The 17,427-nt window shown below is 40.7% G+C and overlaps 2 protein-coding genes across 2 annotated transcripts in view; both read left to right on the top strand.

Moving 5' to 3' along the window:
- The first annotated feature begins 734 nt into the window (after window positions 1-734).
- On the top strand, window positions 735-2,613 carry tmem97 (transmembrane protein 97). The gene is made up of 3 exons (XM_076735720.1): window positions 735-872; window positions 1,032-1,176; window positions 2,026-2,613. Exons 1-3 carry the CDS (start codon window positions 759-761, stop codon window positions 2,301-2,303), a joined length of 537 nt encoding a protein of 178 aa, XP_076591835.1. The 5' UTR covers window positions 735-758; the 3' UTR covers window positions 2,304-2,613.
- A 2,900-nt stretch (window positions 2,614-5,513) lies between these two features.
- The window catches only part of ulk2 (unc-51 like autophagy activating kinase 2), a 38,894-nt gene continuing 26,980 nt past the window's right edge, over window positions 5,514-17,427 (top strand). The window contains exons 1-3 of the mRNA XM_076734766.1: window positions 5,514-6,688; window positions 10,324-10,416; window positions 10,630-10,671. Of these exons, the coding sequence (XP_076590881.1) occupies window positions 6,599-6,688; window positions 10,324-10,416; window positions 10,630-10,671 (225 nt within the window). The 5' untranslated portion in view covers window positions 5,514-6,598. The remainder of the gene's footprint in view (window positions 6,689-10,323; window positions 10,417-10,629; window positions 10,672-17,427) is intronic.

Genomic DNA, 17,427 nt, shown 5'->3' with positions numbered 1-17,427 from the left:
AGTGATATCACATGGGTGGTCACAATTATGTACAAACTACTTATATTTTCTTATTTGTCACTGTAGATTAGTACATTAGTCATATTTTAAGTTTCAACTTTAGTTTTCGTTATTTTTTATTTATCATATTTTTTGATATCTCAGTTAAAACATCAGTTTTATATGTGATGTGCATCATCTGCTGTTCCCCTATCCTGCTGTAGATCAAAAACTCTGTACATGTTTTCCAAAACCAATTTTGTGTGTTTATTATTTATTATTAGCAGTTATTTTTTTATTCACCTCTATATTTAAATTATACCTTGTTTTAGTATTGCTTTCAAATTGTATATTGGCAGCTTATTATCTTTTTAGAAATGTATTGATTTAATTTAATGTAATGTAATGTAATGTAATATACAGCAGAACAGAAATTACAGTTCAAGATCATCTAAAAGAGTATGCATACCAATAAACAGATTAAGTTGAGAAGAAAAAAGAATAACTGACTAAATACCACAAAAAAAAAAAAAAAAAAACCTATTACACACTATCACATCTTCGCAAAAAAATTTCTTCGAATAATTCCGACATTTTCGAGGAGCACCTAAAGTAGCATGTCCAGGACCTTTCCTACGTGATTGAACAATGCCATCGAGAACGCCCCCATCTCCCTCTGCGAGCCAATGGGATTCATCCTGAGAACACGCGTTTCTACACGCTATTCAGAGTCCGTCCTTCCTCCTGTCATATGTGTCGTTGGCGCTGGGAAAGAGATCATGGCTATCCGTGTGTTAGAGCTGATTTTTTTCTTCTATTTTGCCTCTCATATTCCCGTCACATTGTTTATTGACTTACAAGCCCTGCTTCCTGGATATGTGTTTCCTCAGCCGGTAAGTGTCAGTGCCGGAAGAAAACAGAAACAAAGTTACAGTACACGATGGGCACACTGCATAGACTGTATCAAACAAGCATACTACTAGTTACAAAGTTAGAATCTCCTGTTTTGCGGCTATAAATCATTTCACTCATTGAACATTTCTTTCCACCAGCTGAGGGATCTTCTGAGGTGGTATGCACAGGAGTTCAAAGACCCTATGATGATGGATCCTCCACAGTGGTTCAAGTCTTTCATTTACTGCGAAGCCTTGTTTCAAATGCCTTTCTTTCCCATAGCGGCTTATGCGTTCCTTAAAGGTCAGTGAACGCACCATGCTCGTGTTAAATCTGTTAAGGTTGCCGCTTGTGGAGGTGGTATCGTGCCGGACTGTGTTTAAACATCTGTCTCTTTGATGATGCACTGCTAAATGACACAGAAAAACACTCACATTAACATGAATGAATGTTTTTTTTTTTATTTATAACGACCTATAATTGAATTCGTCCTACATTTTCTGTATCTAATTACATAACATATCCACATAGAAATTCTTATTTTATTCTGTGACATCTGTACAATCATGGTTAGACCTGTGGGACTAAAAGTGATTTGCTCATTAGAAGGGACATTAATATGAAATGTTTTGACGTAGCCTACTTTCACCGCTGAACGAGCCCGAATTAAATGATAAGTTTTTCTAATGGAGTTCGGTGTGTCGCTTCCATGCACTGGTTATCATCGGCCAGGACAAAAGGTAGCTCAAAGCTGACCTCTGTTGGCTTTTTGCTGTCGTAACACTACAAAACAGCAGGCGTGGGGCACGGAGAAGATAACCAAAAGGACAATTCAGTGTGGATATGTATAATTAACATTATACTTTGACCAGGATTTTCTCATTTATGCCTTCTTCTTATATGTAGCTTTGGTTTTGATATGTAGTCTTGATTTTTTTTCGCCCCCCCAAATCAAGGTACATGAATTTTCGTTTGTGGTGCTTACAGCATTTGAAAAATTATATTCAAAAATTAAACAGCAAGTGCTCTTGTGTCCTATCTGTGGTGTCCTTGTTATTCTGGATAATCCACAGACTTCATGGCCTGCAGTTATCACAATAACCTGCAGTCTGGAGCCTCTCTTGACCACTCAGTGTGGTTCTGGTCTTTCAGGTGGCTGTAAGTGGATCAGGACTCCTGCCATCGTGTATTCCGCACACGTGGCCACCACTCTGCTCCCGATCCTAGGTCACATCCTTTTCTATCAGTTTCCCGTGGAGCCCCACCCTGGTCCCCAGACCCAGCAGGAGCGCTGGCTGCTGGTCTCCATATATGCTCCATACCTGCTGGTGCCTTTGCTGCTGCTCTTCACCATGCTGCTGTCCTCCACATACAACTCTGCCTCCACCAAGTATGGACACACATCAGCCAGCACCAAGAAGAAGAACTGACTCAACCAGATCACAACTGTCTCTCTGAATAAACCTTTGTATGTGATATACACACAGTGTATGTGAGAGACTGTGTGAGTCTGACTGCGTAGCAATATCATTCAAGGAAATTGCCATTGTTAAACCAGCCAGAATGAACACTTTTAATGTCACTCCCTAAAAGTAAATGCTTGTTTTTTGAACATGTTTTGTATTTTTATCAGGGACATTGCAGTTATATGCAGTATTCAGCATTTTAAACCTCTAGGCCACAACAACGCCCTCATTGTAATTATTTTGATTTTGAAATACAGTTGTAATTAATAGCATTAATAACGGCTGCATTTCATTTTGTTGATGACATGAACATCCTGCTATGCAGGTGTCTCTATTACAAGGCTTATAGGTACATACACTCCAATTGTAGATATTATCAATGTTAATGGAATTAACATTTATTTAACACGATTGGAATGCATATACTTTGAAAACACAGGACATTTTCAACCTTTTATTTTTAAAAGCTAGAGAAAGATCATCAGCAAGCAAAGAAAAGCCAACAAATAAACAACAAGTACAAACCTGGGAATAGGCACAATCCTAATGATAGAGCACACATAATAAAAGCAATGAAGTAGTGGGCAACATATTGGTAGTGTTAATATTCTAGAGGGTCTTAACTAATGACTCATTGTTTGTGACTGCTGGGTCGCATATTGCAGCAGGACACTGGATTCTCATTCAGTCAGGAGCGGATGGAGCTTACATCACAGTGCACCGCCACCAGTATGGAATCCATGACTGTATAACTAAACACAGCATCAACACATTTTAAAAGTCTTCTAATGGCAGCAGCGTAAGTGATCTTTGACAGATATGAGTCATCTCATAGACAGGAGGGAGGACAACCTGTGGTTTTGATGTTCTGACAGCAAGCTGTTCCTGAATGTCAACAAAACAGAAGAACACACTGTTCACTTCAGAACACAGTCTGAAACACTCCCTTAAATAAGTTCAAGCCTAGATAACAATCCCCAATGATGTCATCAGGGCTATTTTCTCAGACTTAAATTGTTGGAAGAGCAGTTTTTGTAAAACCAACAAAGCACTGGTTCACCACACTACTACCAGACTTAGATATCTGTCACTTTTTTTTTTTTTACAATAAGGGCATGCAGTGTAATAAAAGACTTACACACACCACTGCATCAGGGCCACCAACAGTGTTTTCCATTAGCCTTTGAGATCATGAACTACTTTCACACATCTAATTTGCCTTTGTTCTTTGCACATTATTATACTTGTTCCTCCTTCTATACGCAGTACAATACACTGAGGTACCAGCTCTTGGTACACCTCAGCAATCTAATATAACTCAATAGAACAATTCTGCAGAAAATCATAGTGAAGTTTATGCTGAAACAAAATACATTTCAATACAAGGCAAAGTGCAACCGCAAAGTGCAACACATCCAGGTGAACTTTACACATGATGTTACTGGAGTGCTGCAAAATCTAACATGATAGAACCCAGAGCTCTGATTCATCAGTTTCTCTGCTCTCATTCTTATCTATAGACTAATGTCTATGCATGCCCTCACAAAATAATAAAATAATTTTTATTTGGCCTTTAGTGGGTCTCCAATGGAGGGCTGCACAGAGAGGACAGCTAGAGTGATGGACCTCTGTGCAAATTCAGTGTTTGGTGGCTGCTCATCTGACCTTTTGTGCCGCTCAGACTAGCAGCACAAAGTATCTGAAGCACAACCCGAGGAGAAAATACTGGTGCACCTGTGGATGATGTGGTGCTGCCTCAAGCTCCTTTTTAACAGCTGATCAATAACTGGTCAAACTGAGTCTACTTTCTTCATCATTCAATCATTATTATTATTTTTTTTTAAATGCCACCTTTCCTGGTTCATTGATGGAGGTTTAGGATATTGATATACCTCAGAACAAGCAAATCCTTGTCCCTGTATAGAAAACATACTTCTTATCTTGCAGATTTCTACTTGTAAAATTAGCAGTTTTTGAAGTTTTTTTATAGAAAGTTTTTTATTTTTATTCTTTTTTATCCCAGCCTGCCACCCCACCTGCCAAAAATACATTTTATTTATGGTGAGAGATGCATTGAACAGTGTGGTATGTTTTGCTCAATTATAAAAAGGGCCAAAACATGTATTCCATATACACACTCTAAGAGATTAGACTATATCAAACCCTTGTTTTTTGTTGGCTTAAAAGTAATCAAATATGTAAGTTTGTATCTGAACATACTGGAATCAGCCTGTAACATACCCACCTTAACAAATTTAATTGAAGAATGTACCTCGCCCAGGCTCCTAAATCCCACAGATCATAGAAAAACCACAGGCATGTAGGTTTATGAAGCCTGTTGTGTGTCTTACAGCTCAGGTGTTGTCAGGTGTCAGGTGTCTCCAAGACAAAAGATTACTACTGGTTCTGTTTTCAGCCACCAGAGGGTGTCAAATCTAAACAAAGGGTGTACAATGTAGCCAACAGTAAGCAATAAACTTGTTCAATGTTTCCCTGGTTCCCCTGGTCTCTTTTATTTATATATAATATGTGTCTATTTTTTCAAGAAAGTTGAATTTCACTGCTTGACAAAATATGCTATGTTGTCATGACTGAGCCTCAGCGTGAGTGTGCTGAACTGTGTGTGATTTGTCAGGCTACTTTTTTGTTTCATGTATTATTCAGTCATGTCACATCAAAATATATGTCGAAAAAATTTGATGAAATATATTATCCGTTCACAGTGAGATCCTCCTATTTTCTCCCAGTTCTATTTGTTACAAAACAATGTAATCATGCAACAGTAAATATCTGAAAAATAAAGATATATAACTCAAATATTCCAAGATTATTCATCTAATCCAAAAAGTCACTCCAAAGTCAGTCCAACTTAATTTTAATAATATCTCATGTTTTGAACTATAACCTCTCATCAGCTCCTGTCGATCCCACGAAGGCCCTCAGTACACATCCACTTAACCGACCAAAAATACATATAAATACAAACAATGCTTTTAATGCAATATAGATAGCCAGGTTAGTTTATTTACAAAACATAATAAAATAAAAAAAAACTTTTTTCATGGCGTCCTGAGTGTCTTAGATGACGGACTAACCCTCGCAGCGGATGGAAAGGTGTAAAGCAGTCCTCCGCGGACGGATCGCTTATAAAGTAGGAACATGGCTCTAGCTTCCAGTATTGTTTCAGCTGATGGCAGAGTGAAGGAGTCTGCTGTCTGTTGTGATGTGACAGACCTGAACAGTGATTAAAAACTGTACAGTCTATGTTAGCTAGCTAACGTACAGTAACTGAACTTGGAAGAAAATTAAATCTAAGGCAACAGTTGCGCCTCATGCTAACGTTAGCTGTCCTGTCAGACTTGACGACGAAGGAAACGACGAAGTGTCATACGGATGAAATTAACGTCCACTGGGGAAACATCAGTGTTTTCGAGAGGAGAGAAATGTGACTTGTGGACTTGGACACCTTGTCGAAGAAGACACACAAAAAGGACTAACGCCTTCAGAAAAACAACAGTTCTGTATTGACATTTGTGTTGCATCCTGAGGTTTTCATGCTAACACGGACCGTGGACTAGCTCGCTGATGTTGGCTAGTTTTATAGATTGCTAGGACGAGTATATTTTAGATAGAAGCAGGTAAAATCATTCAGTCTCACCAAACAAGGTAACGTTATTTCCATATTATCGTTAACATGTTTGCAGAGACCTGCTATGGGCAGCAGCTATGACGTTAGGTGTAGCCACAGGGTTATGTCACTGTCAGGCTAACAGATAGCTCGGTGTCTGCAGCTGCCTCCACTCTTTGCATGGTCATGTCCAGCAGGGTTGGCATCATGTAGACTGCCCCTCTCAATAGGTTAGGTGACCGCGGACACACAGTGTGTTAGTGAGCCTCCTTGGAGAGTAATGCAAAGCTGGATTGCAGCTATCCAACTGGGTCAAAGACTGACAGCTGGCACTGATACAGTTTAGCTCAGGATTGTTGCTAGCCATGCTCAGAGCCGTCTGTTTTGTGTGATATGACAAACATCTCAACCTACTTAAAGGGCATGTGAGTGCATGATGTCCTGACTGCATCGCTCATTTATGCAATAAGGCAAATCAGAGCAGCCTGTCATGAAATAAATCCGCAGTGCAAGAAGCAGCATCACCAGGACTGAGTGGATCGTTTGCTCCAGGATTATTTTCAGAAGAGGAGAGCAACATTCAAGGCTGTCCATCAGTGCCCAGCATCAGCTGGACCGCCAGCCCATCGCAATGGAGACTGTGGGAGATTTTGAGTACAGCAGAAAAGACCTGGTTGGACATGGAGCCTTTGCTGTGGTGTTCAAAGGAAGGCACAGGAAGGTAAATAGCTTGCCTGCAATGTTTTCTTCCCCTCTTCTCCCTCTTCGCGTGGTACGAAAAGGGGGACAGTAGGCAGCTTCATTAGAGAATCTGGGTCAGTCTGTAGCGTTGGTGAATGCAGTTGTGCAGCAGCATATGTGGGCTGTCACCTTTTTTTTTTAGGTGGTAATATGTGCACGGTTTTTATGACTAAACATGTAGATCAGGTCTGATGCACTGTGCAGTCATGCTGTGACAGGTGATTTCAGTGTTGTTTCATCAGCCACACAGTTGGATAAGTGTATTTATGTCGTTTGGTTCATTCATGAAATGGATGAGTCAGGCAGCAGTGAATGACTTGCTGACGTACTGAGGGAGGATGGGGTGCAGTGATTTTCCCTTTGCCTTTTTAAGGATACAGGCCTCCCTTATGTAAGAGCTGCACAGGGTTCATTCACACTGAAACATATTAGATTGCTAACTTAATGCTCAGAAATCGAGTTCACTCATCATTTGACTGGGGTGTGGTTTTCTATCACAGGAGGACACAGGAGTCGATATGTTTGTATTTGTAGGTGTAAGAGATGCAGGAGATGACATCATGTTGCCACCATTGCTACTGGTTTGAAACAGATGGTCCTGAATTCCTCAGTGAAAGCCGCATTAGAGCATCCCCACACTCCCTGCCGTAGTCTGGGCAGAGACTGTTAATTTTGAATTGATAACTACCTCACAGCCTGGAAACTGAGCTCAGTGTAGGCCTGCAAACAATCACACGGTCATCACTGGAAGCTGTGCATGTGTGGGCACATCCGTCCACTGCTCACATGCCTCCCTGTCGTGATAGAACGGCCTTGGCATGTGATCAGTGTATTTACTGTGTAAGTCCTATCATCTCCATGCCATTCAGCCTATTTATAGGATTATTTCCACACCAGATGAACAGGAAGGTTAGAGCCACCTGCATGCAGTAGACATGATGGATTGTTTCATTGGTCAGGCAGTGTTGGATGTTACGTACGGGCTCCTGTTACACTGTAATACCAAGAAATTGTACAAAGGCAAAGAGATAAGGCAGCACGATCAACAAATTGCATTGACAACTGTGTTTTTGACTGTTAGTAATTCCCCAGTACACCAATTTAACAACAAATACACATAAAACAAACCCAAAGCTTTTTAAAGATGGAATTTTATGTGAGTACAAGGTCAAATTGTCAGCTCTCTTATTTTTTATTCCAACACCTTTAGAAATCTCTGAACTTACTCTCCTTAACGGCAATAAAACGAAAGTGCTGGAAGAGGATTCTCTTCTCTAAATGCCACACAGATTATTACACTACCCAAAAGTTCAGCTTGTTTGGCGTTTTTCAGGTGTGTAATCTCTGTGTGTTAAATGTTGGTCAGCTGAAGCCACCCTCTCATATGCACTCTGCCCTGAATTACATGGTTTTTACTTTTTTGAGGGTTACATTGGCTAAAAATATCAATTTCTTTAATTAGCCAAGTAAGATATAAAATAATGTTGACATTCCTTCAGTGTCAGTCTTCTCCTGTCAGTCCATGCGCGGTCTATCATAACACCTTGGGCCAACGTCTGCTTGCAGTGTTGCTGATGCTAATCTCTTTGTTGCTCACACCTCTGTAATCGGCTGTGATTCATAAATGAGATCATGCATTATTTTGGAAAATGAAAACGTGCTTCTGTATTTGCAGAATGACTCTGAGCAGAGGGAGAACTGCTTACTCTGCACTCCTTAACTGTCCATTATGTGGTGCACTACCAAGCCATTAGTTTAGTTTGTGTGTCTCTCCCCCCCCCCCATGCCCACACCTCCTCACCCTCCAGCATTACATGATGGGCCAGCGGGGTTACGTTTTTTGTCTTTGGGTGTAGTGGCGGCAGCTCAGTCGCACTTGACTGAGCAGGCTGTCAGTGAGTTGGAGATGGATGCAGCTCAGTTGGCAGTGTGTTACACATACACACACACACACAGCATCATGTCCCTCACAGGCAGTCTCACTCATGTGTTGGATTCTATGCCAGGCTGTAGGCTCTAGAGTGCACTGGCAGAGCAGGAACATCTCCTTTTAGCCTAGTTTCATTTGGAAAGCGTGTCTGTTTATTCATAGAGTTCCTTCCATAGCTTCCTGTTTGTCTGTACTGTTTTTGTGTTTGTATCATGGGCATGTATGCATGGGCTGCCTCTCCTGGGTTTATTTCTGTGTCTTCAGCAGGGTGTTTGCGTGTGCAGCACATGTCCTGAGAGCCTTTGAGCTCACGTGATCTCCCAAAGTCTTTTTATACCTGCTCCAGCAGCTCATCTGGAAACATTATCTCAGCCCAGGGAAAAAAATAGGCCCCTCTCCTCTCACTGAGCTTTTAGTGTAAGTAGGCTGGGTAGCTGTCATCCGAGTGCCTCGTCATTCAGCATGTCATTCAGTGCAATAGGCTGGCTGAACTGTCAGAAACCCAAGTGACCCAGTGTTATTGGGACGGATAAAATTTCCTCCGTCATTCCAGCCAGCTCTCACACAGCCATAGTGACAATGTAATTTAGGCCAGGCTTGACTTTTAGCACACACATACAGTTACATAAAATGCCATACAAAACATTTCAAGTGTGGGTGTGGCAAACATTTATTTCTATTTATTTTACTAGCCACTTTTAATGTCACACATCTTTGTTTAGTTGTAAGTGTCAGTGGCAGGGAACAAGAGCTGAAACAATAAATCATTTAATGGATTAGTTGGTTGAAAGAACATTTGTCAGCAATTATTTTTATAATCTATTATTGGAGTTATTTTTCAAACAGAAATGCCAAACCCTCTCTGGTTTGAACACCTCTGATGTGAACATTAGCTGCTTTGCTTTGTCTGACATGGTAGTAAAAGGGTTTTGGACTGTTGGTCAGACAAAACAACCAACGTGTCACCTTGGGTTCTGTGAAGCTGTCATAGGCAGTTTTCACTAGTTAGACATTTATGGTAAAAAATATGTGTAAATAATAGATAATTTCAACCCTTTGTCCTGCAGTGTTGAAGAGTGGAGCTGTTCCACCTTGTCTGACACAAATACCACCTCTGCTAGAGATATTGCACGTTTATTAAATTAAACATTAACTTGAGAGAAAATAAGCCAATGTGTTCTCTCACTCAGTAACTATTTAAAGAGTGTAACTATGGGCTGTCTGCTAATACGTACATCTCACAGACTGAAACAGGCTGGATCCACGGGGCTTTAGTCATCTCGTCTAAACGGTATCCTGGGGGAAAAGCATGACCGAGCTGTATTTACAAACCTGTATGCTCTCCTCTAAGTGACAGCAACAAGTTCATGCACTTTCCTCCCTGTTTGTTGAATGTCAAATTGGAAAATGTAGGAATTTGCCAGCTTAAGAAGAAATCAGCAGGTGGCTGTAGCATAGACTAGGCGTACTGAGTCAAAACGTGCATGTCAGACTGAATTTCTTAAAGAATGGTTTAGGAGGAATACATTTGCAAAGTGAACATGAGTCGCATCATCAAATAACGTGACAAAGACTTATCTTTGATAAGAGTTAGGGGGACATTTTCCAGGACCATTGGACCATGTTGTTGTCTAAGTTGTTCTAAATCTTTCTTTCCTCTCCATCCTGCTCTCTGTGTTCCGTAGAAGACAGATTGGGAGGTGGCCATCAAGAGCATTAATAAGAAGAACCTGTCCAAGTCCCAGATCCTCCTTGGCAAGGAAATCAAAATCCTGAAGGTGAGTGTGACACTTAATTGCCTCTGACTTATCTCTTCAGTGTACTTAAAGAATGATGTGACATTGACCTCTTGTGAGTCTGCACCTTTGGCAGACGGGGGCCTGGACCTCCCTGACAGAAACATCAGTGAAAGTGACTCCATTAGCTGCTGTGCTGTGGCATAGTTAATCTTCTTGCTGAAGCATCTGGTTTTTCATTTCTGTTTTGTCCAGGAGCTGCAGCATGAAAACATTGTGGCACTTTACGATGTTCAGGTACGTTTTTTTATCTTTTCTGAATCACATGGATATAAGCTTAATAGAAAATCACTAACTTTTAGTATTGCTGGTCTCTAGTGAGTGTTTTTGCGCTGTGAGTCTTTCAGTGGCAGACAGGCAGGTATGTCTGAGACCTTGTCTATCTTTGGAGCAAGTGATGAAAACTTGAATCGAGTCAAATGAATCTACATCCACAAATCTCTTATGGTTGTCAAGAGGATCAATGTTGCTATTGGCTGGTCCTTGGTGCTGAGTAAGACTACCCCCTGTCTCTCTCTCGACACAGATGGCTGATTCAGGGTCATACTATTGCAGTGGTTCAATCCCATCAGTTCGGCTGCCAGGGTTCCGCTGTGTAGCCTCCCCAAAGTCGGTCTAAGCTTCTTCTACAAACCTGACAATGCAGACTTTGAGCCAGAAAGCAGCATAATGACAGCTGACCCTGTTACAACATGACATGTCTCATCAATATAACCTGCCTGCAACTACTTACACCCCATGAAGTCAAGGGCAGAATCAGTGACGTTAGCAGGCATTTTCAGATATTCTAAGATTTCTAAACCTATTTCCTGAATTAGACAAAGCACAAAACTGAACTGCTGGCTTTTATGCAGTAAGCATACATTGCAACCTGTATTTGTACATGCAGTGAAAGATACAGAAATATCCCTGTGTATTGTTTTGGTATTTTAAAGTTAGACAAGATAAAGTCGTTTGAATGTCAATCAGCTTTAGCTTTCCAGCACAGTAAGTTGTAGTTAAACAGCGACTGAGTCCTGCCCAGCTAATGCTAGCAGATCATTACATCAGTATCTTAATTCTGGTGTTTTTAAACGTGGGTCCTGGTTTTACATATTTTCACGTATAAGTGGCTAATAGGTACACAAAGTTCTGGAATTGGTCCAGTAGGTCGCCTCAGCTGGTCGACATGAAAGGGGCTGCAGTGGCTGCAGTGTAATCCTTGGGGCTAAATGCACCCGCCAAAGTATGCTCATTAATGTGCTTGTTTTTGCTGCTGCCAGACTCAGCTTGTTATTCTCCATAATGACAACATTATGGAGAGGATCTCTACAGAAATAGACCTTTTTGTGACTTTGGTGTTTTAATATGCTTTGACGGAGGATTATGTTGCAGCTGTTGCAGCCTGTTTCGTGTCTGAGGCAGCGATCTACTGGACCAACGCTAAAACTACCCTTTACTCCCTTCATTCAGGATCTCTGGACCTTCAGGGCTGAGCAGCAGCTTGTCCTCTCAGTCTGTGAAGTTATAACATTAGCTAGTGAAATGTTATCCTAGTGAAGGGGAGGCTGAGAGCCAGATTACATCTGATATCTTCTGCTTCACATGTTTAATTGAGGTGACTTACCAGCAGTTTGTCATTATTACCATGATTACCATCGCTACTAAATGTAATTCCACCTTCAAATGTAATGATTAGAACAATGCAATTTTAATTAAGTAATTTTAAGTCTCATAGTAATGGACTTATTTTCTCTAAATGTGAGCTGTTATAAATTTGTCTGGTTTTCTATGTACAGATGAACGTTCAAGTTGTCTGAAGTTGATTTCAAGTGAAGATATTTGTCATTACCTCAACCCTGGTGAACAGATCTGCTGTGTTTGTATCCATCTGCAGGCATCTGCACAATTGCTAAAGTCTTTCAATCTGAGATGGATAATTTACATGTACAGATAAACATGCTCTCTGAGAAAAGGGCACCTGCAGAGTACAGCATTGCATGTAAGCTCATGTGACTGCTTAGCAACACTTGTTCAGTCGATATGTCCGTCATCATGAGACATGGCTTCTCAAAACATGCACCCATCAAACAACCTTTCCACGGCTCTTATGCACATTGGGAATGCAGAGAGCTGGATGTGAAGCTGCAATTTCATGCCTTTCTAAGAATAGATTTTTCAAGACTACATCACCCAAACAAACCACTTTGAATGCTTTTGGTATGGAGTACGAAGCATGATTCAGTGGCAAAGAGCACATTTTACTCAATCTGAAAGGTCATACTGTCAGTCAGATGTCGTCACAATACCAAAATTTTAAACTTCAATACAATGCTAATAGGAAAAAGTGATATTTGTTACTTCTTTAGATACAACCCAAAAATGAGAAAAAATTCTTAGGTACACATAATGCGATTTTATTTTATTACAACCTTCACACAGTGCTGGTACAGAAACATATGCTGAACACATTTGTAATAATATTAATAGTAATAGCCATTATTATTACCGTTTTTAAATGTTTTCCCCACCTTGTAGGCCTACACAGTCTTTATGTTGTAGAGCTGTTTTTTATAGCTTTAGTACTTTTAATACTGTCAAATGCACAAAGGATCATACTTCAATACTTCTGTCACATTTAAGGTACTCTGGTTGATGTCCATCTGAGGCCCATGTTCATTTGTTAAATGAGCACAAACACAGCTCAAATGCCCTTTGTCCTCTGGTCCTTGGCATCTAGCAGAGTCCCATATCACATATTCCTGCCACATCTGTCTTCAGACCCTGGTGGATTAAAAAAAAAGTGTTATGAAAATCCTCATTGTTGGAGGCAAAATATTAAAAGATATTTTTCAAAGCTTGCTTCCTCTGGCATTTATCACTGGTCCTGGTGTTTATACAGTTGCAGTGCATTAGCAGTTATTAAGTGCTCTACACACAGAGATGGGTTGCTTGTTCCTGTGTGATGGTGGGTGTTGTGAGAGGCTGTGATTGGCTTTTCGCAGCTGAAGCTAAAGCAGATGTTTGTTTTTGTGGATTTTCAAATAAAATTTGAAGAGAGCAGGGACTCTGTGAATGCAGCAATCAACATGGAATTACTGTATTTACACTAACTTTTTAATCATGTTTCTCACTGCGTGAACACACAATTACAAAGGCTATGGTTTCGTTGAGTTTTGAAAAATCTTAACATGTTCCCTCTTCAAACCGATGTCCTGTTTATATTTTCTGTCTGAAACGTCAGATAAAGTAGAAATGACGTGTTTGTTGTAATGCCCTGAATTGGCAGTAAAAAAATCTCTTACATCTGAGTGTACCAAAAGGGAGTGAGGCAGAAACGGTTGAAGTGATGATGAAGCACTTCCCACATAGTAATGGTACTTCCTGTGTTTGTGTAAGCCTCTCTCAGTCCAACCACCTTTCTACTCCTCCACCCATCTCCTCAGCCCCCCATCACTTCTGCTGATGTAATAACCTCTTCCAGAGGCAGATGGCTGAGGAGCCCAGTCATAACTCAGCGGGCAGGATACAGTCGAAGAGATGGCTTCAATCAGTGACGAGACTTAAACACACACAGTGTCCTTTTAGAAACTGGTTCTTGATTGTCATATTCAACACAATCAGCTGTGTTGGTTGCTTTGTAATTATTTCTCAAGCAATCACACAAGTTAATTAGCTCTATAAGAAAACTTGAGTGACTCCATTAAGAGACAGCTTATGTATTTCTTTACAGGGAGAAGCAGAATGGACATAAAAGGTTCAGCCATTCAACCAGTGGAGACATACTGTTTTGTTACCTTTGGACAGAGTAGCTTCAAGTTGAAAAGACAAACAGGAGAGTGCTATTGACCTGTTGATGCACTCGTATTCCATAAACACATCAAAATAAAGTATTGGCTGATTATATGACAAATAAAAGTCTTACAATCAGGGGTGTATTATTTGTATTTTGGTTATGTTTGACTAATATTGTATTTATTGACTTGAATCCTTCAGGAAAACAATATTTATGTCACCGAGTTTAGATAACAAACTACCCAAAAAGCAGAAACACAGTGGAACACCTTGGTCCAGACAGATGCTGAGATACTGCTGCTGTTGGTGCATTCACAGTCTCTCAAAGCCCACTTTGTCAGTTCTGTGCTTTGAATTAGTTTGATCATGCATTTCCTTTCTTTGTGTCTTGATTTTGTTTGCCTGCTTGCTGAAACCTCTCCCTCTGCTGCCAAAAGCATCCACTGGGCTGGTCCAGCAAAGCTTCATGCACAGTGTCTCACTGTCTCTTTTTCATACGAGCTGGCTTTTCTTTCTTCTGTCCCCTGCAGTATTGGTCTCTCTGTTGGTAGCCAGTGTAATGGTGTCCATTTCCTCTCGTGGTGACTATCAATAGAGCTTGGTGTGTTGCAGCCCTTTGGTAACCAAGACCAACTGGCAGCTGCCACTTCTCTTTCCTTCTTTTTAGTCTTTCCATTCCGTGTTTATTTAGTATGTTTTGCTCACTTTTTCCATTTTTTCTTTTCCCATGTTGCCATTTATCATCAGTTCTTGCATCCCCAGCTGCCTTCTTTCCCAGACTCATCAGCTGTTGTTGTTAAAACCACGTGCTGCATGACTGGGTTTACTCAACAGAACAGGAAATGCAACAAGAGTTGGTTTGTGCAACTGTCTAGCTTCATGCCCAGCATCTATATTAGATTACAAAAAGCATAGATCTTGTTACTGTCTTTTTAAGACTTTTCTTGGACTTTTTTAGGCGCTGTTAAAATTAAAAAGGTAGATATATTAAGGTGTATTTGAAAGAGTTTAAGTTCAAGAGTAGAGTACCTGACACCTGCAAACCAGCTGAAATGTTGACCCAGATGTAACAAAAGTCTGCTGAGGTTCTTGTCTTTGCCCACAAGATATGGGTTATCTATTTAAAGTCTGATAATAATGACCTGTAAGCCAAGCCCTCTGTCCTGTCTGTTGTATACAGTTTGTGTAGTTACTCAGAGGCCTCCTGACAGTTGATGGCTGCTGGGAAAGGGCAAGTCTTTGCGTCAGTAGGAGCCTCATAAAGGGTAACGATGGTGAGAGTCTTTGACCTTTTGGTAAGCATCATGCTGTTAATGCAGTGGTTCAACTGTAGTTCAGGGTTACGGGCACTGACACGCGTGTCAGCTGTCAGGTTGAGGCCAAGGAAATAGAGTTCAAGCTAATTCTAAGACTGTGCAGTGAGTCTAATTTTAAGGCCAAGTCCAAACAGGGGTCAGGGTCAGTTGGTTGGTCGTTCCACCACTTTGGTCCAGACTGAAATGTCCCAACAACCAGTTGATGGATTGCCTTGAAATTCTGTACAGACATTCAGGGTTCCCAGAGGATGAATCCTCCTCTGTCCTCCTGCCCTTTCCTCTACATCCTCCATGAGAGTTACTTTTGTGGCTCTGAATGAACTATTTCAACAATTGCAGATAATTCTATTCATCACAGTAATGTAATGACTTTGGTGATGCTCTGACTTTTGCGCCATGATCAGGTCAAAATTTCAGTTGAGTGCCTCGTCTTGCCTTTGCCTTTTGACTGGATACCTGTAAAATGAATGACAAATGTAACGTAGCAAATGTAAACATTGTAACAAAACTATACACGTGGCAGTGAACATGCTAATCATTATACCCTTTAAGCATCTGCGTGTTAGCATTGTCTTTGTGAGCATGTTAGCATGCTAATATTAGCGTTTGCCTGAAAGCATCATTGTGCTCACACAGACTCACAGAGCTGCCAGCGTGGCTGTAGTATCAGTTGTAGCAGGATGCCAGCAAGCTTTTGACAGATGGCAGTATGCAGGAGGAGGAGTTCAACCCAAACAAGCCCTGAATCGGTAGATTATTACAATAAAGGAAATAATGTGAAATATGATCTTCAAAGCCATTAGATATCTATCTCTTTTGTCGTGCTTTTCAGTGTTGGTTCTATCAGCATCTGTTCCAGGGAGCACAGTTAGCTTCGGACATGGAACACTTTTTCAGATCTAGTTTATTGTTTTATTTAATCTTAAATCCAATCCTAAATTATAATCTTGATTCTATAATATTGCCTCTAAACCCACTCAAACTCGCACCATAGCCAGCTATGTTTCTACTCACACTGCTATTGCTACTGTGTATTCCAGCACCATATAGACTAGACTCCATTGTGTTGGTCAGAACACTGAATAAACACTGAGTAGAACTGCTTATGTTCTTTTCTATGTTTGATTTAGTTTCACAATGGAGTGGTGTTCATTCACTCAACATCACATTGTGACATAATACGTTAACACCCCACCGTACTACCTCAGCACTTTGTGTGTTCTTTGCTGAATGCACAAAAGAAAACAATCACAGTTCTTTCTCAGGACTTTGTAGCCCTGCAGATTTTCAATGATCAAAGACTTAAAGGGATAATTAGAGTTAGATGGAAAATGTAAGGCGCGCTGATTTTGCAAATGCTACTCAGTTTTATCAGAAAATATGACGGGTAGGTTAAAGCATTGAAAAGGTTTAAAGATGTCTGACATGTTGCTTTATACATTTTAACTTGTATGGACTCTTCCAGTTTCTGTGAATGCAGTAAGCCTCAGGCTGCTTATGTGAGAGTGAGTAAAGAAGTACCAACCACCTGCCTGCCTCTCTGAATAGTGGCGCATTAACAAAAGACTGCAGGGCTGGATGTGGCACTATGTGCAGCCATGACAGATTGCGGGTCCTTCTTCCCGCAGTAGTTGAGAGGAGCTCTGCTCGTTAGCTGCTTTTAATGACAGTCTTAAACACACAGCTGAGCGGTTCCCTGTCCTCCTTCATGGAGCTGCTAATGTTAAGCAAGCTGCCGCAGTGTGAGGTAGACAGGTCTAATTATAAGGTGCCCTGTGTCTCTCCTCTGTCTCACTCATGCTGCACACTACAGCTTTGTTGTTTGGATTTTTCAAGAAAACATAAGAATCATTAACCTGGATTCATCTGACATGATTGGCTTATTTGGTTTTGTATCTGCATG

The sequence above is a fragment of the Chaetodon auriga genome, chromosome 7, assembly GCF_051107435.1.
Source record: "Chaetodon auriga isolate fChaAug3 chromosome 7, fChaAug3.hap1, whole genome shotgun sequence".
Lineage (NCBI taxonomy): Eukaryota > Metazoa > Chordata > Actinopteri > Chaetodontiformes > Chaetodontidae > Chaetodon > Chaetodon auriga.
The sequence above is the reverse complement of the archived record's forward strand: the minus strand, read 5'-3'. Positions and strand labels throughout refer to the sequence as shown.

What these genes read in the sequence shown, in the direction of transcription:
- tmem97 (XM_076735720.1), top strand. Translation starts at nt 759, where the DNA reads ATGGCTATCCGTGTGTTAGAGCTGATTTTTTTCTTCTATTTTGCCTCT. An exon ending in GATATGTGTTTCCTCAGCCG is followed by an intron (nt 873 to 1,031) that starts GTAAGTGTCAGT and finishes TCTTTCCACCAG; the next exon opens with CTGAGGGATCTTCTGAGGTG. An exon ending in GGCTTATGCGTTCCTTAAAG is followed by an intron (nt 1,177 to 2,025) that starts GTCAGTGAACGC and finishes CTGGTCTTTCAG; the next exon opens with GTGGCTGTAAGTGGATCAGG.